At 34.1% G+C, this 24,075-nt stretch overlaps 2 protein-coding genes across 3 annotated transcripts; both read right to left on the minus strand.

Moving 5' to 3' along the window:
• Window positions 1–1,934: 1,934 nt before the first annotated feature.
• On the minus strand, window positions 1,935–6,033 carry MPK3 (mitogen-activated protein kinase 3). Its single transcript, XM_059573996.2, has 6 exons — window positions 5,700–6,033; window positions 5,455–5,584; window positions 4,281–4,418; window positions 3,829–4,164; window positions 3,077–3,260; window positions 1,935–2,493 (listed from the first exon to the last, which is right to left on the minus strand). The coding sequence occupies exons 1-6, from the start codon at window positions 5,870–5,872 to the stop codon at window positions 2,324–2,326; spliced, it is 1,131 nt and encodes a 376-aa protein (XP_059429979.1). The 5' UTR covers window positions 5,873–6,033; the 3' UTR covers window positions 1,935–2,323.
• A 7,640-nt stretch (window positions 6,034–13,673) lies between these two features.
• On the minus strand, window positions 13,674–16,850 carry LOC132163322 (L-ascorbate peroxidase 1, cytosolic). Of its 2 annotated transcripts, XM_059573570.2 has the most exons (10): window positions 16,582–16,843; window positions 16,262–16,390; window positions 15,925–16,099; window positions 15,710–15,775; window positions 14,852–14,900; window positions 14,655–14,740; window positions 14,497–14,576; window positions 14,277–14,379; window positions 14,118–14,176; window positions 13,674–14,032 (listed from the first exon to the last, which is right to left on the minus strand). In XM_059573570.2, exons 2-10 carry the CDS (start codon window positions 16,378–16,380, stop codon window positions 14,017–14,019), a joined length of 753 nt encoding a protein of 250 aa, XP_059429553.2. In that variant the 5' UTR covers window positions 16,381–16,390; window positions 16,582–16,843; the 3' UTR covers window positions 13,674–14,016. The 2 variants fall into 2 exon arrangements, with proteins under 2 accessions (XP_059429553.2, XP_088375451.1); XM_088519325.1 differs by having other exon boundaries at window positions 14,013–14,176; window positions 16,582–16,850.
• Between the last annotated feature and the right edge of the window lie 7,225 nt (window positions 16,851–24,075).

Genomic DNA, 24,075 nt, shown 5'->3' on the forward strand with positions numbered 1-24,075 from the left:
AATGGTTCTCCAGCCGAAGATTATTCCCTATTGTGCAGGAGAATGATTAGAGAAAACACTTTAAATTTGTGAGTGGCACATATTATATTATTGTATATTTAGTGGCTTATATTGTTATCTTTAATTCGATCGCTCCATCGTATAAACATTTACAATCTCAAAATACAATATGATGGAACTGCACTTATGATATAATAGGCTTATATAGGTAGGGCTAAACTTGGGTTTAAACAGGTAAATCGGGTAAAAAAATAAAACTGAATGAGGGCAATTGGAATAATTAAATGCTGGATCGAGTATCGATCGAACTTTAAGATTTCTGTATCACAATTGTGCTACGATCAATCGAAGTATCAATTGAGCTCCTCAAGTTTTAGTATGATAATAGTAGATTAACCATTTTGATTGTTGCTAAGAGTGCTACAGCTTTTAGTACAAGTCTCTTATAAATTGATGTGACAGTTCACATGACACTTATCACATCAGTTACTAAATAATTAGATTTACTTGATTGTTTAATTTTTTTTATCCATGTTATACCACATTGCCCTCATGTAGAGAATACTACATGAGTTTGTAAGGAGGGCGGTAGTAAAAGTAGTACTAACTTCAAGCATTTTCCCACCATTTTTTGTCATATTCTCCTTATTGCACCGATTTGGGCAGTTATTAAAAGCTAATAACCGCAATACTACTTTAATGGGCGGTTGGGAAAAATCATTAATTGCTTTGGGCGGTATTTTTGCTTATGAATGAATTATTGACTACTACTGCGAATCTGCATCATTGCTCCTGAATGAATTATTGACCACCATTGCGAATCTACTTTTACTGTTGTACTTCTGATGTAATTTTCCTTTACTGTTTTACCATCTATTGATTTGGGCTTATATAAGGACCAAAACTCTCCTCATTGAGGCAGAAGCTTTTAGATAGGTCCTAAAATCTCCCAAAGCCTCTCATCCCCTCTAATTGTATTCTCCTCTACTCCTACTTCTTTTCTTTGTATCATACCTTGTTCTTACTTTTGTAAGTATTCTCTACTGCTACAATAATATCTTCGCAATTATTAAATTTAGTGCTTATTACTCCGTTATTCGCTTCAATTTCACGCTTACTCTTAATTATTTCTATTTTGCATTACATTCCTGCAAGGTGGATTACCACCTGATTGCCCTATCCCTTTCATATTTACTTACTATTGATATGTCATTTTCCATTTCATTATTATTTTTAATTAGCTTAATTAATTATTGCATTCCATAATGGCAGGTGCTTATACCGCCTAATTACCCTATCCTTTTATAGACACTGTCATTTGGAATTTAATACATTATAAAATATGCTTTTCTTTTTTTTTTCTTTTTTTCTTTTTTGAATGCATAATTTGTATATAAAAGAATTGTCGTGTCACTATACAAATTTATTAATTGGTTATTTTTTAAAATGTAGAATACTAAAGCTTTAAAAAAAACACTAAAACAGGCCCAAAACACTAAAAACATGCCAAAAAGGGTCCCAAAACCATCTAAAATATGCACTAAAAAGAGGCACAATGAATACCCAAAACACCAAAATAAACTCAAAAGGCTTATGTCTAACAAGCAGTTATGCGGACTTCAATAACCGCTAACCGTCTAAGGCAGTGAGATTATTATGATTACAAAAATATGATAACCGCCTAAACAGTAACCGCTTGTACACCCTATCACCCATGGAAGCAATAAAAAGCTCGATCCATGATTTTGGCAAAAGAAAGAGTGAGAGACGGTAATTAGGGTTTTCGGCTAGATACCCTCCTTGCATGTAAGATTGCATAAAAGCTAATAAAAAATTATCATATAATATTGTGTAATATAAATATTTATAAGTAATTGATACAAATGTAATACGATAATACTAGTAGTACCATGAGTACAAACAAAATATACTACTTATGGAAAAGACAATTAATAGGTAATTATCATTCAATCTGAGTTACAATCATTTCAATCTGCCACACAAAAAACAGATTGAGCAAGACATAATTAAAATACAAGCACATCTATGCAAAATACAAGTGGTACAAGGAAAAAAGAAATAAAAAAATAAAAGAAAAAAGAAAAGAAAAAATAAATAAAGAAAAAGATTGTTAGCGTACAACTGATGGGCAGTCATTTATGTAATATAGGCAAACCCACCGAGGTAATTATACAGATGAAATAGGATAAACTCTGTTCTTCAATCTCTGACCCATTAGATTGCTAGTTGCAATACTTTTGAGGAGAGTAAGTTGCAGGGTTATCAACTTATGAGACAACCAAGAAGAAATTCTGTTGTTTATTTATGCGTACTCTGGGTTGAGGGCTAAGGCCTCCTGGTAAATCATTTCCTTCATTTGCTCCTCTCCAAAGTGTTGCTGCTCAAAGTCAAAGGAAAATGGCTCTGGGCAGACTGGTTCATCAGCTACGTCATGCAATCTTGCAAAGTAAGGATGAGCCAATGCTTCTTCAACTGTCCAGAGACAAAAATGTTGCATTAGAAAAATAAGTACATTAAGTATGAATCTGCTGCACTATAATTCAACTCCGTATGATGACTAAAGACAGTGAAAGAGCTTTCTGTTCGTATATGATCTGTTGATGCTTATTAGGGTGTCACATGGCAACACTCGTGGTGTCGATCAAGCACTAAAATTTCCCAGATCCAGAGATTAAAAGGGCTCTAAATGTGTGATTCTGAAAACTAATAAAAGTGCATGCATGCATTTGTGAGTTTCTCTGTGAAATGGAGAAGAAAGGGACACTTCTTAATGGGTTATCATAACTGAGGACAAAAGCAAAGGTTCAATAGCACGCTTTAAGTAAACAAAAATTCACTCTTCAGTGTTTGAAGAGTCTGATATGGCAATTCTAGATGCAGTCAATTCTAGATGTAGTCAATGGCCTAGATAATAGCTGCTGATATACATGTCTCTCTGTTTTTTAAGGTGATTGGCGGAAATTTTCACATCCACACAGATACAATAATTAACTATCAATGAATTTCGGTGTCCAGTAAATTATAGAAAATGATAAACTTGGGATAGTAAAATTACCAGTAATTCTTTTAGAAGGATCAAATGTCAACATTTTCTCTATGAGATCAATGGCCAAAGGATGAACATGTGGGAAAACCATGGCTAATGGCTGTCGAGGGTGTGAAGGGAGTTGGCGAATATATCTTCTTGCGTCGTCACTCCGAACAAACCCAAGATCAGACTCAGTTGGTGTTCCAAGAAGCTACAAAAAATAATGGCATCCATAAGCATATTTACAGCAGAGATCACTTTCAAAAAATAAATTCATAATGCATTCAATATCGTATTAAAGAGAAAGGATATATTAGTAAGCAATTCTTTTACTACTATAGATACTCTGAAACTTTTGAATCAAGCATTAAACACATGAATAACATTAACATATATATAAACTAAATAGCCAACCCATAGAAGCAAAGAAGCTGAGCAAACCGAAGACTATATGTCTATTAATGGTTCCAGAAGGCCCATAGAAATGTTTAAAGTAAGCATAATCAGATTCAGGATCTTGAAGATGGGAGAGTTTTTGTATATTTTGTATTGTTGGTCTATTATAATACTTAAAGTACATCCATGGAACGCCTTTAATGAAACACTAAAACCAGAGCAGAACATTTGTTATAATAAGTCTATTAAGTTCTATTATTACTTCTTCTAGAACTTGATCCGGAACTCTAGAAATCTTATGACCAAAACAAAATACTGAAGTTGAAATTAGCTCGCAGAAAACCAAAATTTCTATTCTGATCAATGTGCCTATTTTTTCTTACCTCTATCAATAAGCGCATCTGATGCACGTGATCTTTTCCTGGAAACAAAGGCTTTCTATTCATAAGCTCCATAAAGATGCAGCCCACAGACCACACATCAATGGCAGCCGTGTAATCTGAAGAGTTCAAGAGTAGCTCAGGTGCCCTGTACCATCTGGTGACAACATATTCAGTCATGAACTGATCACTCTCTGCAGTGGGACGAGCAAGACCAAAATCGCATATCTTAAGATCGCAATTTGCATTCAGCAAGAGGTTGCTGGGTTTTAAGTCTCTATGAATAACATTTGCAGAATGTATAAATTTGAGCCCTCGAAGAATCTGATACAAGAAGTACTGCAAAGTATCATCATAAACTAATGTCAGTTCAAAAACAAATAAAAAATAAGCTCATCATTCAGACTGTTGAGGTGCTATATCCATTGTTAGACTCAAAAAGTGACGCATTGTACCTGACAGTGCTCCTCTGATAAACCTTGATTGGAGCGAATTATCTGGTGAAGATCGGTATCCATCAGCTCTGTCGCAATGTAAACATCCGTAAATTCTCTCCGTAAAGGCGGAGGAACAACATCTCTTATAGCTACGACCTGTATTACATGTGCAGCAGATTTTAGTTTTCAAAATCTTATACTAATACAAGACAGTCATATATCGAATCAATTAAAGGCCAAACCTATAACTTGGGCTCAAGATGAATGTGTATTAAACATCAAATAAAGCATAACTTCAACTTTCTTGAGCTACAATTAAAGTTAATACAAGTAGAAGTGTTTTGTGTTGCATTACTGAAGCAAACCCTCATACAAGTTTAAACTTACAATCTCCCAAAAGTGCTACTCTAATTTTAGCTGTACTAAATCAAATGCATGGCTAAAAAACCAAAGCATAAGCAAAAGGGTACAAAAGAGGAAATGGGGTTATCTTAACAAGGCTATGCAAAGTTGATGAGATCCAATTGTGGGGTGTGAATCACCAGACCCAAATTGAAAACCAGCCATTGCAAATCAAATGCATGGCTAAAAACCCAAAGCATAAGCAAAAGGGTACAAAAGAGGAAATGGGGTTGTCTTAACAAGGCTATACAAAGTTGATGAGATCCAATTGTGGGGTGTGAATCACCAGACCCAAATTGAAAACCAGCCATTGCAAAAGCTGATCAAACTCAAGCATTTTCAGAATAAGTTTCTTGAATTAGAAAAATACCACCCTGCTATCACAAAAATGACAAACAATTTGTCAGGCACTTACACCCTCCTAAATTATTAAACTTTTTTACATTTTAGATTAGCCGTAACAAAATTAAGGTCAGCAATGCATATAGTGAATTTACAATAATACCCCTACAAAAACGCACGCGCGAACTGAACAAACTGTAAATTAAGCAGCGACAGACAGTCCTAGAAGCAAAGGCTTGTTTGGGAAGACAATTCTTCTGGATTCTTCTCTAATTTAGTCGATTTAATATCATTAACACTCAACTCAACTCAAAAAAATTTAACAATTGAACCCAAACATAATCTTAACTCTTTTTTATCCTCGATATTCACAATTTTGATTTAGAGTAAAAAAAATCGCAAACCCAATCGAGCAAACTTATTAAGACGACAATTTTTCGCCCCTTACATTTTCATGATCGAAATGACGAAGCAGCTTAATCTCCCTAAGCGTACGCTTGGCGTCCATGTGGTTATCAAAGGCGTTCGCTATTTTCTTCATCGCGACCATCTCGTTCGTCTCCGAATTCAGCACCGAGCTTCACCCAAAAAAAAAAAAAAAAAACCCAGAAACCAAGTTAAATTACAATCCAACCACAACTAATCAAACTAAAATAAAATAAAATAAAAAAGACAAGAAATCTGATCAAGTACCAGACGATTCCGTACGCGCCGCGACCGATCGGCATGATCGGAGGGCGGTACTTGGCCGAGATCTCGAACAGATTCCCGAAGATGTTGTACTGGACAAACTGCCCATTGTGCGTCGGAATCACCGGGAAATCCGAGAACTGACCCGTACCCGAATTGTGACTGACGTCAGCCATCTCTCTCTCTCTCTCTCTCGCTCTCTCTTTCTCTCTGAGACTTTGTCGCTGCAAGAGTTGTGGAAGAAGTATGAGGACGAAGACTTCAAAGGGAAAGAGAGAGGTTTTAAAGCGAGAGTCTTAAGAGTGCTTTTGATCGTCTGAGTTCGGAGTAGATGCGAGGAAGGGAATAGGAAGACGCGCGAGCGAGAAAGACAACAACGCGTTAGACGGGATCGGAGGGCTGAGATTCCAGCCGCCTCTCATCGACGGTTGGTATTTGTTCAATCTTTTCAACGGCCATCTTTTTTTTTAATATAGTTTTTTTTTTTTGGTTTGGTTTGGTTTGGATAACTTAAAAGTCAACAAAACGTGGAGTAATAGTATTTACAGACCAAAAACTGGATTTCTTTTCGATTCGACTTTCTCATAGGTCAAAGACGTGATAAAAAAGATTTTTATGATGCGTATAGGATTATGAACCGTCCGATCGAGTGAAATGATTGATGTCAATAATTTATTTATATTTTTTTATAAATTAAATAGATCAATCATTAAATTTATGAAGTTTATCATTGACTTATTTGACATAAACTTACAAATCTAATGATTGATTTGTAAGATAAGATGAGAAAAATATTGACACTAATCATTTCTCAAAAAATTATGAGAAACTGGTATGGTAAGTTTTTTTAAGAAATGACATAGGTCAATATTTTTCTCATATTTGGCTCATATTCTTTTACAATCAACCATTAAATTTAAAAACTTACGTGAACTTCATATAAGTCAATGGTAGACCCCACAAATTTAATGATTGATTTATTAAATTTATAGAAAAATATGAATCAAATATGAAAAAATTATTAACCCTTATCATTTTTCAAGTTTTTTTATCTTTTTTATAAAACAATATCCACGCAGTCTAAAGAGAATACCAAAATAAACCGTGGCATTTCTCTTTTTGGGGGATACGAATCTACCAAGGATCCCTAGAAATTATAAATTCTATAATTACGTAAATTTAGGCAATTTTTTTAATCGAACTATTTAAATAATATCATCTACTAAAAATGTCGCATATTACCAATGAGAGTGTTGAGTATATTTTTATCAAGAGAATTAAGCTAAAAATTGTTTTTTTCTAATATTTAAAAAAAAAAAAATTATTGAAAATGAAGCTTTTTAAAAAGAATTTTGTTGTGTTGCCTCACCCTTTTAATGTTTATTATCTTTTAAGCCGTTTGATGTAAAGAACGGCCTGGATTTACTATAATTTTAAACAAATTTAATAAGAAATCCTATCCATACCATATATGCAAAGGGTAATGTCATTAATCATACACAAAGTATTGTGCTGTCAATTTTGTGTCATGGTTAATTGAGCCAGCTGTATTTTGGAGTAGACAGACTAGGGGAGCTCAATTATTGAACTTTAAGACACGTCGTTTTGATGCGTTTGGACGCCCTGACAAAGATCCAGGGGAAGTATGTTAATTTTTTTTATGTACAGCCAAAAATGGTTACGTTATATATGATTGTTCAATTTAGGACCCCACCAAAATATTTTTATAATGGACCACACCTAAATAGCAACTATTTAAGACAAATTATTAAAAAGACAATTACAAAAAGAGGTATATTAGTTGTATGATATAGAAAAAGGAAATACTATTATATCACTGTCATATGGAAAGAAAAACAAAATTAAAAAAATTAATGATAGATAATTTTACGAAAGTTGATTAAATAACATTACTTTGTATAAAAAATTGTGATATGGAGATACATCACAACAAGTTTGGAGTGTCAATCTGTGTTCGTTTGTCGAGTTCGAGTCATGTTAAGATAGGCGTATAAAAATATATAGGTTAATTCTAACTCAATTCTTTTAATTAAACGGATCAAATTTTTTAACCCTAACCGGCTTATTTTGTGTTGGGTTCATGTGTGTTATGTCAAAAATAATTAACCCTAAATGTCGAATATTGGGTTCAAGTCGTGCCGAGACACGGGTATAAGATTACATGGGTTAAATTGAATCCGACCTATTTAATTAAACGGATCAAACCTATTAACCCTAAATCCACTAATTTTATGTTAAATTTGTATAAAAAATTGATAGCCCTATTAAACAAGTGTTAAAAGTTTATTGCTTATTTTGTAAATACAATGGTAAGTTTCAGTAAGATTTAAAGTTCAATTCCTAGCTCAAAATATTTTACGTTTTTTTATAAAAAATGTTAAATTATTACTTATTCTAAAAGTTTAAGTCAATAAGAGAAATAGAGAATTTAATTAATTATTTAACTAATATTTTAGCACTCTCCACACACACATGAAATATTTAATTGAAATAGAAGTTAAGGTATAGAATTAATGTTCGAACTCATTACATATATACTATTAAATCATTACTTATCCAAGTTATTTCAAAAGCTTTAGAATCATATTTATTAAAAAGTAATGAATTTAATTATTTAACTAATATTCTAAGAAAAGAAATACAAATTAACTTTGAGCCCTATCAAAATAACCTTGGCCACTCTGAATGAAAAAGTTTCGTTACGTCTCTGATCACTTGTATTATATATAAAAATTGCAATGGAAAAATATAACCTAAGGTCTTCATAAAAATTGAACAAGTGATAGAAATTAATGGATTATTTTAAAAATAGATTGCAAGTTCAGATAGGATTGAAAATCACAAAACCCAAGGGCTACGTTGAGTTGAATTGGTCAAGTGAACATGATGATGTATAAAATAAAATAAGCAAGAGAATGGGACTTTCAAACCGAGTCCACAAACACACAACAATTCTTTTAGAATTCCGGACTCAAATTTTGACCCGTGGAGGAATAAGAGATAGGGTCAAGAAAAGGGATCCAGATCCTCTTGAGTCCTGTTAATGACCAAGATAGCCCTAGAAAAAATCTTAAGGCCATGCTGCCATGTGTTCCACACTTCCACTTCAAAAATATTAATATTTTATTATTTAACATTTTAAAAATAAATAAAAATTAAAATAATAAAATAATGTAATAATTTTTTTTTTTTTTGATTTTTTGATATAGCCCTTGGGCCACCGTTTGGCCTGAGGGTGGCCCCAAATGGACAAAAAAAAAATAAAAATAAATAAATAATGAGTTTAGCACTTGGGGTAGCTGATTCATCCGGTCATCCCCAAGGGCCATGGGGTGGCCGAAGCCACCCCCGACCAGCTCTTGGGGGCGCTTCGGCTACCCCCATGGCCCTTTGGGAGTGGTTCGGCCACCCTCAATGGCCAAACCCACCAAATCCATTTTTTTTTTCCTTTTGGCCCTTGGGGTGCCAAACCACCCCCAAAGGGCCATGAAGCCACCCCAGACCCAAAGCTACCCTCAGGCCAAACGGTGGCCCTTGGGGGTGGTCAGCCACCCCCAAGGGCCATATCAAAAATCCAAAAACAAAAAATATTATTACATTATTTTATTATTTTAGTTTTTATTTATTTTTAAAACGTTAAATAATAAAATACTAATATTTTCGAAGTGGAACACGTGGCAGCATGATGGCCCTAGGATTTTTCCTCGGGCCATTTTGGCCATTAACTGGAGACCTCTCCAGTCCAACAAGACTAGAGAGGATCCGGATCCCAAGAAAAGGTACGTACGAATTGCCAATTCTGTTCATTAAAGATAAAAATATATTTCTATAAATTTGAAAAAAAAAATGAATAAATAAAAAACTAAAAATAAATTTTTTTCTTTTTGATGGCCAGAAAAGAAAATGAAATTGAGAGAGGAGTCGTTCCTTTTCGATAGGGGTAAAATTGTTCCCAAAAAAAATGAAATGACAATTTTGCTATTCTTAAAATAAGGAACCGGCTCCTCTCCATTTCGTCATATTCTAGTTGGACTACCCCTATTCAAGCAACCCCTATTAGGCCTTCAATTTTTTTTTTTCAAAGTAACAAAATTTAAACAAGAATTATTTTACACAGTTAAATGCACAAATTTTAAATCATGATCATAAAATTGATATTATCAATTTCATTTGAAATTAAGGAATTCTTATACCCACAAAATTGGCCGTGAAAAAAAAAAAAAAAACTATGAAAAATTAATGAAATCTTCGAGCCAAATGACTTATAATAGTCCGCTACCATAATTTCCATATTGATTAGCTTGGATGTGTATTTCGAAGGAATGAATTTTTATTAGTAGTGCTCAAGTTTGAAACTAGGGATGGTTATTGGGCATATCGGTAGGGGGAGGAAGATGAGAAGCAAGCCTGAAGCAAAGGCCTCTTATTTGGATTCTTCTGTTTCTCTCCACCATCTTTCTGTCAAGCTTGGACACCTCACTGCTGCTACTGACCATCTTCGTCATCGATTTTCCTCCCCTCTCCCTCACACCAACGCAAAGCATATATATATATATATAAAAGCAAAAGATCGATCTATCAATCTATGAGAGAGCAGGGGGCCGTAATTTGCGGCAATTTTGATTTAGGATTAGGGAAAAAAAGAGAAAGATAGGTATATATATGCCTTAATAAAACGATGTTGTTTTGTTTTCTATAAATTGTATAGTATGAAAAATGAAAAATTCAGAATTACATTTGTACCCCCTTATTGGTTTCTTATCGATTTCTTATCAGTTATATCGAAAACCGATAACGACCATTTAACCGACCGATAAGATAATCGGTATAAAATTTTTAACCGATTATCGACCGATAACTATCAATTGCGGTTAATATCGATTCGGTCAAATTCAATAAGCGGTCGGTAATCGGTAATTGGTTAATCTGTCTACCCCTATTTGAAACATTGAATCTCAAGGGGAAATGTTATCTTATTCCAACAAAATTGTAACGAAAAAGGATGGATTAAAATTTCAGATTACGACTATAATTTTTACTCTAGGTTTCTTACAAATGACTTGACAGTATGCTTGGTGTTTAGTCACTAAATAGTTAAATTTATTTATCAAATTATCCTCCTTTTTATCCATATTATGTCATGTGGCACTCACATAGACTGTCACACGAATTTCAATTTGTTAAGAAATTATAATAAAAGTGTTGTGAGTACACTTATGAGTATTGAGTCTCACATTAAAAAAGCATAAAGAAAAATATTACTTAATGTGTATACTAATGTTCTCTTGGTAAAACTCATGTTTATCTCCCCAACAAAAAGTTTTCCACTTTTCCATATGTAATCTTTCGTACCTTTCATAACTAAACAATAATGTAAGCTCTGATTGTTAATGTGTTTTGAGAATGAAAAATGTTACTCAGTATTTTCAAGTGTCCATCTCCTAGCATTCTCTTTGTTCTTTTGTTTATTAAAAAATAAAATAAAATAAAAAAGGTGAATGTGAATGTGAATGTACCACATAAACAAAAATGCTAGGAGATTGACACTCGAAAATGTTGAGAGTACCAATTCTCGGTGAGAATAGTTTTTTAGTTTTTGTTGAAAAAATGTTATGATGTGACATGAAAATGAAAATTATTTTTGTGTTTTGAATTATTTGATAATAATTTTGTTTTAAGAAAGCACGAAAAGAAATAATAATAATAATAATAATAATAATAAATAAATAAAAAATTGGCCTAATCATTCATTCTAGAGACCATGTTAAAAGGTAAAACATGAACATCCTTGATCCTGCCCAATTCAAAAGTCAGTAGGGTTGCCCCGTCACTGACTCCACGAGCGACCCAACGCCACCTAAGGTGAAAGGTCTATGGTCTTCAAGTTGACAAACCCAAACCCAATCCACCCTTGCACACCTAAAAAACTTGCCCAATGCTTGAGCTTGGTGACTTGGTCAACCTCAACATTTTCCCTCACATAGTATGTATGCAATCATGCAATACACCCACATCGAACTAATCCATCTATAATTTTGCCTAGTCAAGCCCTAATTGAAATTAGGATTGAATGTTTTTTTTATTCCTTATGGTTTACACTTCTATCATCATTCGATTTTAAAAATTATCAAAAGTGGCATATGCAGTTTTGTTGTTAATCTTTTGTCTTTTTTTGTCTATGTTCCGTCCAAAAATATAACAACTCACTATTCAACATTCACCATGCATGTGTGATGTGTCCCCCATACTAGTAAAAAAAAAATGATGGACAAACAGGAGAGATCTACCTTGCAACCCTTGGAGAGATGGTGGCACCATGACCCACCCACAAGATGTGGGGATCTCCCACACCGGTGGATCACGGGGTGAGAACTCCCCAGTAGCCAACCGCCCCGGAGTTTCTGGGTGAGATATCTCATGCTAACCCTCATGCAAGAGAGATTCTCCCGCCAATCCCCCATTTGCGCACCATGTAACCTCTCCAAAAATTTTCTTATAATAGAGAGTCGGATGAAAAGTTAAAAACATGCATTTTATCATTTTGGTTCCCCAAAGTAGGAATTTCCTATTACAATTGCAACAATTTAGGAGGAAGATGAGCTGGATTAAAATGTTTACCATGTGTGAGAATGAGCTGGAAATGTTTGTTAAGCTTGTTAATACAGTTGTCAAGTTGGTTATTTTCTTAAGTAGATTAGTTGATTATTTTACAATTGGTTAATCTATTTTTCAATGTAAAGCTCTTAGGATAAATATTGAACTCATGTGTCTTTGTTCATTAACGCAAATATCGAAAGTTTCCACAAGTCTTCTTCCTTATTTGCATGCTCTGCTTTCTTAAATGGTATCAAAGCACACTATTCTTCATTCTTCTTCACTTTTCGTCAGTGTTCTTCATCTAATCTTCCAATATTCTTTGTTTCTTCATTTCTTCTTTATGCATTCACCTACTTTACCTCCCGCTAACTTCATGGATGCTATTCCATCAAGTTCTGTATCATTAGGTGTAGAATTTTCCAGTCCATTCTATCTTCACCATAGAGATAGTCCATGAACTCTCCTCATTTCACAACCTTAGGTTGAAAACAATTATCATACATGGAATATATCAATGTCAATGGCTCTCTAGCCTCTCTGTGCCAAGAATAAACTAGGATTCATTGACGAATCTTTGGCAAAACCAGCAATAGCAAGAAATGCAGAATGATATCATAGAGCAATACTCTCAATCAAATGGACCTCGCATTTTCTAGTTGCAGAAGATCATATCTGCTCTTTCTCTATAATCATTCCGGCGAGCTCTTATTACACTTGTTTAAAAGAATTTTGGGATGAATTGAACAACTATCATCCCTTGCCTTCGTGTTCTTGTGGTGCCTCACGGACTGTTCTTGAATATCAACATAAAGAGTATGTGTTTCAATTCCTGATGGGATTGAATGAGTTTTTCTCACATGTCAGATTCTACTCATGGATCTATCACATATAAATAATGATGGTACAAGAAGAGCATTAGAGAGAGACCTCCACATTCTTTGCTCCTTTGAACCATACCACAATAAAGAGCCGAACGAGATAATTCGGCCGAGAAAATTTGACCAAAATAGGTTGGTTCGAAAAGCAAAAGCATCAGGGTGTAGTTGTCAGGGGCATATCCTAAATTTGGAGAGGCCAAGGGAGAAGAGCACCAACTACTAAAGTTTTGGGGAGACAATTTGAACATTTCCTTTTCTTTTTTTTAACAAGATTTAATTTTATAATTAAATAAGATACCTGGCTAGTTGAACCCCTATGAAAACTTGAACCAAAACCTCCCGACAATACCTCTCAATTGGGAATTTATTACCCTCCCTAAGAAGACCTCTCAAAGTAATATCCCGACCAATCCATACCCGGGAGCAGCCATCTAATATCCTGATCCATATTGCAAGACCATGCAACCAAAAGTTCTACTAATTAGCCAACAAAAAATGCTATTAGATTGGTTGGGGGATATAATTAAACAGTTTTAACATCACAGATACATATAATCACGCAGTGTTCGCGCGTGTGACCGGTCAGGTAAGAGTGTAACATACCAAACAGACAATTTCTCAAAATGTATTATTGTAAACTAAAGGACGAGTACCACAGAATTCAACCCGATTTCTTCCATTGACCAACAAAAGAAAGCAATAAACCACCCCAACTTTCATCAACCAACTACCCAAAGACCAAGTCTTTGATGAATCAAAACAAAAGAGGAAAGGCAAGAAGGCATTGGCACTATCCTTTACGTCCCCATTTCTTTTGCAACTGCTTAGGCATCGGCAAATCTGCACACACCAAGGCGAGCATTTCAATCATACCACTTCACAATTGCAAAAATATTACCAAATAAGATAAAAATCCAACACTTACCCAAGCTCAGAGAGCTTCAGGTGGGCCTCTGCATAATCAACAAAGAAGGCATCCTCATCCTGAGAGAGGAGAAAAGTTCCACAGGAGTAAGCAAATTACCAATTGTCCCACATCGGTAGTGAAATCTAATTGACAGCTAAATGAAATAGAAATACATACCGCGGCATATTTGTCAACAAGAGGGCGGAAGACTGGGTCAGACAGAAGTGCCTTGTCAGATGGCAGCTGCAGAAGCCCTTCCTTCTCACCACTCAAGAGTTCCCTAATAAAATTCAAAAACATTTGTTTAAGATTCTCTCTCAGCAAATTTCAAGCGCATGAAGGGGACAGGCAATTTAATAAATTAGACCAGGAAAGTCCGGCAGGGAAGGAAACTCACTTGAAGTATGAGTTGTCAAAGATGAGAGGGTTGGCAGTCCAGGGTCCCTCAAAGCCAGAACGCTCCTTGTGGCACCTTCCCTGCAAAGAATTAAAGCCTTTCAGCATAAACAATAGTTCCTAGAAGTAACCCAAAGGATCCTAAGGAAACATACTAACCAGAGTGTGAGCACCAGAAAGAGCAACGATGTCCTGGTCACTGAGGCCCATTTGTTTGCCAAATACCACCCTCAAATGGTCACAACCTGCATCAATAAAAAAAAAGAGTCAAGAAACATCCCATAATTCCATAAACAACCCACAGTTACAGGCTATCCAATCAAAAGATCAGCCAGGGTACCAACAAGAATACTAACCCTTAGTAGCATCAGGAAGACGGCCCTCAGGAGGCGGCGCAGGCTTGTCCTGAGAATATAAGAGGGCAACCATCAGTATCAAATGGGGACAACATAACCAGAGTATACATTCAATTTAATATACAAGATTCTAATACAAGAATAACACATCTAAATTGTTGACTTCTCACGATCTTAATCTCTAGATGAAGCACAAAAGAAAATGTTATTGGAAAGTATCATCTGATTTCCTTAGAAAAAAAAAATTAAAAAGTTCGCCTGCCGCTGTACATTCAGAAGATTCTTTTGCCAAGAGTGACGGGGACAATGATTTCCGCTGCATAGCCGGCCGAGACATATTGGAAACTAAAAAATTACTAGGCATGTCTGGAAGGAAATAGAATTTTTAAAGCTATAAATAGCTTTTCTTTAAAATAAAAAACTTCATTTTTTCCGAAAAACTAGAGTGTGTTTTGACCTTTTTTTTTTTTTTTTTTTTTTTTTAATAACAAAAAGTTAAAAAAAAAAAAATGTAAAAAAGTAATTATCAAATTTCCTATAGCGCAATCCAAACAAGCTTTCAGACAATCATATAGCCAATTAAACAAAAAATCCAAGGTGGCTTGTAAAATGTTAAAAGTCAAGTCGACGCAAGTTGGCGGCCAGGACTGAATGCGTTCGGCGCACAAAGTTTTTCAATTAAAAGGAACCAAGTAAGTCAAAAACAATGAACGAAACCGTGAAACTTTAACACGATAATTCACAAGACCGACCAGATGCGAAGAAAAAATTACACGTTTCAGGCAGAAGATCCAAATCTATAACACGCAAATATATAAATAATTAATTATTAAATTCCAAAAATGAAAGTAGACTTGCCTCACGCCCGGGGTGGAAGGGGATCTCGGGCCCACCGGCGACTTCGACAGCAACAACCCCAGCCAACTGCATTAAAAAGGATAAAACAAATTAAAGTGAAAAATAAATAAATAAATAAAAATAAAAATAAAAATATCAATCAAACAGCGATTAAAAAAGAAAAAGAAAAAAAGAGGATCAAAATTAAATCTGCAAATAAATAAGGATTAACCTACCTGGTAGAAATCGGCGTAGGAGAGGGTGGGGAATTGTTCCTTGATGGGCTCCAAGAGCCTGACGGCAATGTCGAGGCCACTGTTGGCGGCGTGGCCGAGCTCCTCCGAGTGCTTCATGGTTCCGAACGGACCTCCGGTCCTTGTCTTCACGTCAAAGGTCCCAGCAGAGTGCCATCTGCACCAACCACATCATTTTACATACTTAAATACACAAATACACAGAGAGTCAACAATTTCTGAGCTCCTATTGGCATTCTTAGAGTTCTTGTTGGTCTGCTTAGCCTTGGTGCAAAACACAAATTCCATGGTAAATATTATAGAGAGTGAGAGATTGTACGCGAGACGCAGCATGATCGGAGCGCAGTTCTTCTCAGCTATGAGGCCCCTGAGCTTCCTCTTGACCTTCTCGATGGCCTTATGGTATTCAGCGTTCACAGATGGATACTTCTTCACCATTTTCACGAGTCTACAACAAGAAAGATCCGGTTCTCAGCACAACCAAACCAAATTTATAGAAAACGAAAGCAAAATCCAAACAGAAACAAGATCTGCGTTTAAATCTACAATCCAAATTCCAAAATGCAGCCATAAGCTAAATGGAAACAGAAGCGGATAGATCGGAGTCTTTGAGATCCGTGAAAGCTGGCGGGAACAAACCTTGGAAGTAGAGAGAGTGATCCAAGAAATGAGAGAAAGAAAAATAGAGAAATGAAACCCTAGGCAGAGAGTGGCACGAGTTGAGCACAGGCCAGGGACTGGGAGAGCTTATAAAGGTGAAGCCATGGGGGCTCTGTGGGGAAAGAGAAGGTTCTAGTACTTTGATCTTGGCCGTTGGATTACTTAGATCGTGTGGATATTAATGGTTTTGGATTTGGACAGCTGAGATTGGTTTGAACAACCGGATCACAAGGTCGAGCTTTTGGGTAGGTGGAAAATTAAGAAAAAGACGGATAAGAAAGCACACGGAGCAAAGGTCAAGAGTTTATTAGGAGAAACAGTATAATCTATTTCAGTTCAATTGTAGTACCCTTCCAAAAAGACGGTATGGTCCACCACCAAAAGAGAATTGGAAACATTTTGTGGTGGATCGTTTGTTGCAAGACCAAAATACCCTTTAAGTTCTGTATATATTTGTATACTTATGGTCCATTTGGTTTCCGGAATAAACTCTTACAATTGACTAACTAATCCTAATATAGTTATTCTTTTATTTGGTAATAGACTATTCTTAGAAATAGTTTATTTTCATAAAACTACTAATCTCATACACACAAGATTAGCAAAGTCACTAAAAAATGAGTGATTTAGCTAAATATTAAGGAATGTAATACATTTTAAAAAAATGCTCATATTTAAACTTAAAACAAAATAAATAAAATAAAATATGAAAAAAATAAAATAAAATGGGTGGTCATTGGGGTGGTCGGCCACCCACAAAAGAGGTCGGGGGTGGCCGCACCACCCCCGTCGCATTTTGGGGTGGCCGTTGCATATCAGGGTGGTCAACCACCCATTTATTTCAGATTTTTTTTTTTTTAACGAGTGAAAAAAAAAAAAAAAAAAAAAATTGAGTTTTTCGCAATTTTGATTCAATTCCAATTTTTGAATGTATATTGTTATCAAACTAAAGAATAGGAATAATTATTCTATTCATAGTAATAACTATTTATTTTCCAATTGACTAGACATTTCGTAAATCAAACGAGATCTTATGATATGTTTGGGTGTGTGTTTAATACTCAAAAAATTTATTTGAATAAATAAATATTTGTTTGATAAAAAAATTAAAAGCTCTTTTAAGAGTTCAAAAAAATTAAAAATAACCAAAAAAAAAAAAAACTTTTGTCAAAAAGTATTTTTTATTTAAAAATTTTATTTCTAAAATGCAATAAGAACCATACCCTTAAAAAGTGTTTTACATAATAGAAGCTGGTATAGGGTTATTTCCGTCATTCGGTCTCCAAACGTGTGAAAAACTTTATGAGAGTTAAAAATCTGCTCACCTCAGGGTGTGAACGCGTTAAGCTTCGGAAGATTCGCTTTGAGCAAGAATCGAATGACTTCCCAAAGTATACTACTCCTGTCACCCTTCTAATTTCATTGGTCCACGAAAACGCTTGCACCTTAAACAATCACGACCACAGCTTGTAATATCATTGGGATAGCCTGATGGGAGTGAAAGGCATCCAATGAAATACAGCCACGTTATTGGACGTGGTCTTTGACGGATTTTGAGAGTGAGAAAATTTCTGGGCGTAGGCTGCGTAGCTGCCACGATGACATAATTAGGAATTAGCTACGCCATTCGCGCCCGATACATGCCGCTTAACGTTGATTCGTTGGATTAAAAGGTTAAAAAAAAAAATAGAAGACTTTTCCGGTCAACAGAATAAGTAAATTCTTATTAGTTTTGTTGTTTTTTTTTTAACATATCCACATAAGAGAGGGAGAATAATTCAAACTATCATTGGAAACAAATTCTTATTAGTTTTATTTAAGGGTGAAATAAATCCTTTTTAAAAAAGTTTAAAAACAAAATTCAATTAATTTTTTCTTTTTTTAAAAAAAAAAAAAGGGTTTGGAGAACGCTATGGCCACCCCCAAATGGCCAGTTTGGGTGGGAGTGGTTTCAGACACCTCCTTTGGCTCCTCTCGGCCACACCCAAACCGCCCAAATGGGGGTGGCACCCCCAAGTGGCCAAGAGGTGGCTACATTTTTAATTTAATTTAATTTAATATAATTTTAATGTTTTTAATTTTGAAAAAAAATATTTTTTAATTAATTATATACATACGTGTTAATTTGTTATTGGTGTTGGCATGGCGTTTCGTCAAATTTTAGACGAAATTTAGACGGAGGTAACATCTCATTCTTTAAGCAAACCAGATGTATCTCATGTGATAAAAAATAAACTTTAAGAGGCAAAAAAAATAAAGAAATTAAACCACAGAGGAAATAAAGTATTTAACCACTTATTTAATTTAGTAAAAATAGTTTTTATTTATGTTGCAAATGAAATTAAAATAAAGGTTCAATTCAAAATTAGGCCATGGGGTTATGATGTTTATTAAATCATTTTTTGAGTTTTTGAAAATAATAAAATTGATCCTAATCAAATAACTGTGGGGACAAATGCGGAAAGGAATATACCGAAGTGTTCAAAGGTGCGAGTTGTGCGACCACTCTGTTCGGTTGTTGTCTCCATCCCACGGTGTCAGAGTCACATAAAACTTTGATAGAGATCCTGGGTCATTTTTAAAAATTTCTTAAATTCGGACAGCTCATTACGTCATTTTAATGAACGGCTTAAAACGAGCCATGTCATTGTCATCCATCCAAACCAAAAATACGTTTATACATTTTTTTAAAAAAAATCAGGATTTCTTCTGTACCACAAAAAATGCTCAAATATTTTGGAGGAGACAAAAATTAACTACAAATTGGTACGTAACTAATTCAGACAAATCAGTCTAATAAAGTAATATGGTCCTATAGCTATAAAAAAAAAATGTGAGAATCACGTGTTATTAAAAAAAAAAAAATGTGATTCTCACATACTAAATTACACATGTCACGTTATTAGATACAAATTAGTTTGTAGCTAATTTATGTCCGTCACGAGGATGAAAAAGGTAATCTCTTAGAGCATTCACAAACACCACTTTCAGTCAAATTTGGATTAATTTACAAGAAAAACAAACTTCGTACTCTCCTCCCTATATTTAGTTTTGTCACCAACCTCCTCACATTTAAAGAGTCAAAATCCACTCTTTACTTGTTTTTTTTTTAAGAAAAAGTCTACATACCTCCATTACTATACAATTGATAATATTTCTTTTAAACTATAAAAAAATTGATAATGTCTTCCGGGCAGCAAAAAAGACTAAAATCACACTAAATTTTGTCAATAAGACAAAATTACTTCAATAAATTTTTGAAAAAAAAAAACAAATTAATTAATTAAAAAAAAATTCTTTAAAAAAAGAAAAAAAGAAACCAAAATACACTCTAGTTTTTTTTTAAGAAAATAAAATAAAATAAAAATTGGTTTTAGTTTTTTTTTTATGAATTTTTTGTTTTTATTTTAAGGGTATTTTTGTCATTTGGAAAATATTGACAATTTTTAATAGTTTATGGATATTGTCTCAGCTGAAAGTTTGAAAAATATTATCAATTAGGTGGTAATTTAAGAAGGTACGTGAACTTTTTTTTTTATTTATTTATTTATTTTATGTTATTTCATCTATTTCTCTCTCCACTTTAATACAAGACACTCCTTTTTTTTTATCAACTCTAGATCTTATTAGTTATTACAACGAATCGGAATCCCTACTTTTTATTTTTATTTTGTCAATCTCCCATTCTCATAGTACTACAAAATAACTATTTTTTCTTGACTAATTTTTTCTGACGTGTCATGATGTTTGACACGTCAGAAAACTTTTCTGACGTGGCATTTCTGATGTGTGTTGAAGGTTAGAAACGTAGGGGTCAGTAAATTTTAGCACGTCAAAATTTACTGACGTGCTACTATTTGCCACGTCAATAAAATTTATTGACGTGCCAAACAGTGCCATGTCAATAAATTTATTGACGTGGCATTATTTACCACGTCAATAAATTTGCTGACCTAGTAAAAGTTTCACGTCAAAAACTTTTCTGACGTGGTAAAAGTACTACGTCAAAAACATTTCTGACGTGGCATTGTTTGGCACGTCAGTAAATTTACTAACGTGGCATTGTTTGCCACATCAGAAAATTTACTGACATGTTACTTATACTATGAAAAGTAATATATTAAGAAAACTAGTAGAGGCTTAGAGAAAATTAAGAAATCTAATTCTTTTGATTTAATTAGTTGTGAATACTTAACTAGCTTGTGGGGTTCTAGCACGCAAAAGGTTGATATAACTTTGAATAATTTAGAGCATGTTTGGGACTGCGTTTGAGAAATAGAGCTTTTAAGTCTAAAAGAGCTTTTGGGCAAAAGCTTCATTTTTAAGCTTTTGCCAAAAGTGTTTTTTGGTAATTTTTAGGCTTTTTAGACCTTTAAAAGTACTTTTAATTTTTTTATCAAACGGGTACTTTTTTCTTCGGGCTTTTTGAGTGTTAAAAGCACTTTTAGTTCCCTCAAACTCAATCTCAAACAGGCCCTTAGTATGATAAACCAAGTTTTATTAATATTTGAACCGTCTTTTAAATAAAATTATGATAATATAGTTAATTAGGAAAATTGTATGATTTTCTCTCTAATGTATTTATATTATCAAATTCATAAGATGGCATGGCATCGCCAAAAGATGTTTAGGACGTTGACTGATAAGATAAATGCATGCCTCTCTCATCGTGTAGGTTGCGCACAGCTAGCAACTAGACTGCATTAATGTAGGAGAATGACATTCAAAGTAAAATTAAAATAATTAAAAAAGAAAGAATTGATAAATTAAAAATCAATTTTCCAACCATCTTTTAACAATTCCCAGATAGTGGTGATCAGTGATGAATATACTAAATTAATTTGCAGAACAAAGTGATGGATTAAATATGTCATATATGTTTATGATTATTTCTTCCGGTCCATAGTTATTAGGGGTTCGCAAAAACCCACCCAACCCGCAAACCCGACTCGACCCACCCTGAACCGCTCCGCCCCGCGCGGTTTTTATGTTTATTTTTGCAGGTTCGGGTAGGATTTACTCAACCCGTGCAGGGCTGGGCGGGTTGCGGGTATATGGATTTATTTCCTACGGGTACCCGCCGCGCCCCGATCCTACCCGCATGAGTATAAAAGCAAAAAACCCTAGTTCTAAGTTCCTAACTCTCTCATTTTTTGCCGCCTCTCTCCCTCTCTTCCTCTCTCTTGTGACCTCGTCTGTTCTCTTGCTCTCTCTCTGACTCTCTTGCTCTCTCTCTCTCTCTCTCTGTGGTCTCTATGGTTTGCTCTATCTTCGTCTCTCATCTGCATCGCCACTCTACATCCTCAAACCACGAGCTGCTGCGCCGCTCCCTCTTCCATAAACCACGATCCAAGTTTTTTTCTCTCTAGACCCCTTTCATAAATGGATTTGATATTGGGTTGTGTTTGTTCAAACAAATAAATTTTCTTTTCCATTGTTTATAGGTTTTTTTTTTGGGGGGGTTCTGTAACTTTGTTGTTGGGTTGTGAGAAGAAAGAAACAAAGGAGAATAAAATGGAAAAGAAAGAATCAGAGACGAAAATGAAGGAGAAGAAACAGAGGAGAAGAAAGAAACCAGCACAACCCGCCCAGATCTACCCTGCCCCGATCTCCCCCGCCCCGCGCGGATGTTGTTCATTGTCCTCGAGTGGCGGGTTGGAATTTCCAGAACCCGCAGTGTGCGGGGTCAGGTGAGAAAAATGCCAATACCCACCCCGCCCCTACCCGTGCCCACCCCTAATAGTTATTTTCAAAAGAATCTCTAGTTAGGTCTATATATATGTATACTTTTATAATTAGTTATTTGAAATAGAATTAATTAATGGAGGGAAGCATATTGCATGCATGCATCATGATCATTATATAATTAACTTAACTTTATTAATTATATAGCTTATAGCATGTACATGCAATATATTTAATTCTAATAAGAACAATAATTAATTAGAGAAAAAAAAAAAAAACCCAAAGATCGATAATTCGGTGCACATTATATAATAATTTTATTATATATATACGTGATATACACGTGCACTACATGCCAAGTCCAATTAGTATATATATATACCTAATTAATTAATTAATTAGTTTGCACAAAATTTAACTTAAATTCATAAATTATGAATTACTATATTGTTTGTATAAAATTTAATTAATTATTAAATAAAATTAATCACCTCTCATTATTTATTGCCTTTGAAATTTCACACGTCATAAAATATTGACGTGTGAAACTGGCAAGTCAATAATTTCCTGACTTGGCAATTTCACTCGTCAAGAAATCCTGACCTGTGAAATTGCCAGGTCAGGAAATTTTGGCATGATAAAATTTGTTATTGACGTGTGTAATTGCCACATCAGCAAATTTCTGACGTGTCAATAATTATTGACGAGTTAAACTACAACGTTAGAAATTATTGACGTGGCAGTTAAACACATCAGTAATTATTGACGTGTAAAATTACCACGTCAGAAATTTTTGACGTGGCAATTTTACACGTCAAAATTTATTGACGTGTAAAAATTTAACACGTCAATAAAATATATAATTTTTAAAGTTTTAAAATCCTAAAAAATTTATTGACGTGACAATGTCTAACATGTCAGAATTTAATGACGTGTGGATATTGCCTGGTCACTAATTACTAACCTGCCAACTTTGCCACGTTAGAAAAATATTTATTGACGTGGCATAAAATGCCATATCAATAATTAGTGATGTGGCATAAATTCGTTTACTCTAGCCACGTCAGAAATTGATAGGTTTTATGTAGTGTAGTTACATGAGGTGCAATTCCTCCTTTAAAAAAAAGAAAAAAAAATTCATGTACCCCTCAAAATAACCATTCAATATATAATGTTAATTGGGATAATGTCCCCTCAAACTATTAAAAAATTGTCAATATCCCTCAAGGCCAAAAAAAAAAAAAAAACAAAAAAACAAAGATAATCCTAAATTTTTGTCAAGAAGATAAAAATACCGCTATAAATTCGAAAATAATAATAATAATAATAATTTTGTTCTTTAAATTTTTTTTTTTTTTTTTTTTTTTTTTAACTTTCCACTCCTTTTTAAAATTTTAATTTTTAGTTTTTTTAATTAAAAAATTATTTTAATTGTATTGAGGGTATTTTCGCTATTAGGAGAGACATTGACAATTTTTGGTAGTTTGGGACACACATTGTGGTAGTTAAAAGTTTGAAACCACATTGTCAATTATGTGGTAATTTAATTAAATCATTTTATTAGTTCATGTTAGTCCTCTGTAAGATTATATCAATTTTAATTATTTTAATTTGGAATATATATAACTGTAAGATTATACCAATTTTAATTATTTTAATTTGGAATATATATATATAAGCAACTGTAATAAACATTGTCTAAAATTTTGTGAGTGATGCATGTATTTTTTTTTTTAAATCTAATATGTTTATGAGGGCTACTAGGTGTCTCAATGATTATTCCCAAGT

The sequence above is a fragment of the Corylus avellana genome, chromosome 8, assembly GCF_965113065.1.
Source record: "Corylus avellana chromosome 8, dhCorAvel1.hap1.2, whole genome shotgun sequence".
Classification (NCBI taxonomy): Eukaryota; Viridiplantae; Streptophyta; class Magnoliopsida; order Fagales; family Betulaceae; genus Corylus; species Corylus avellana.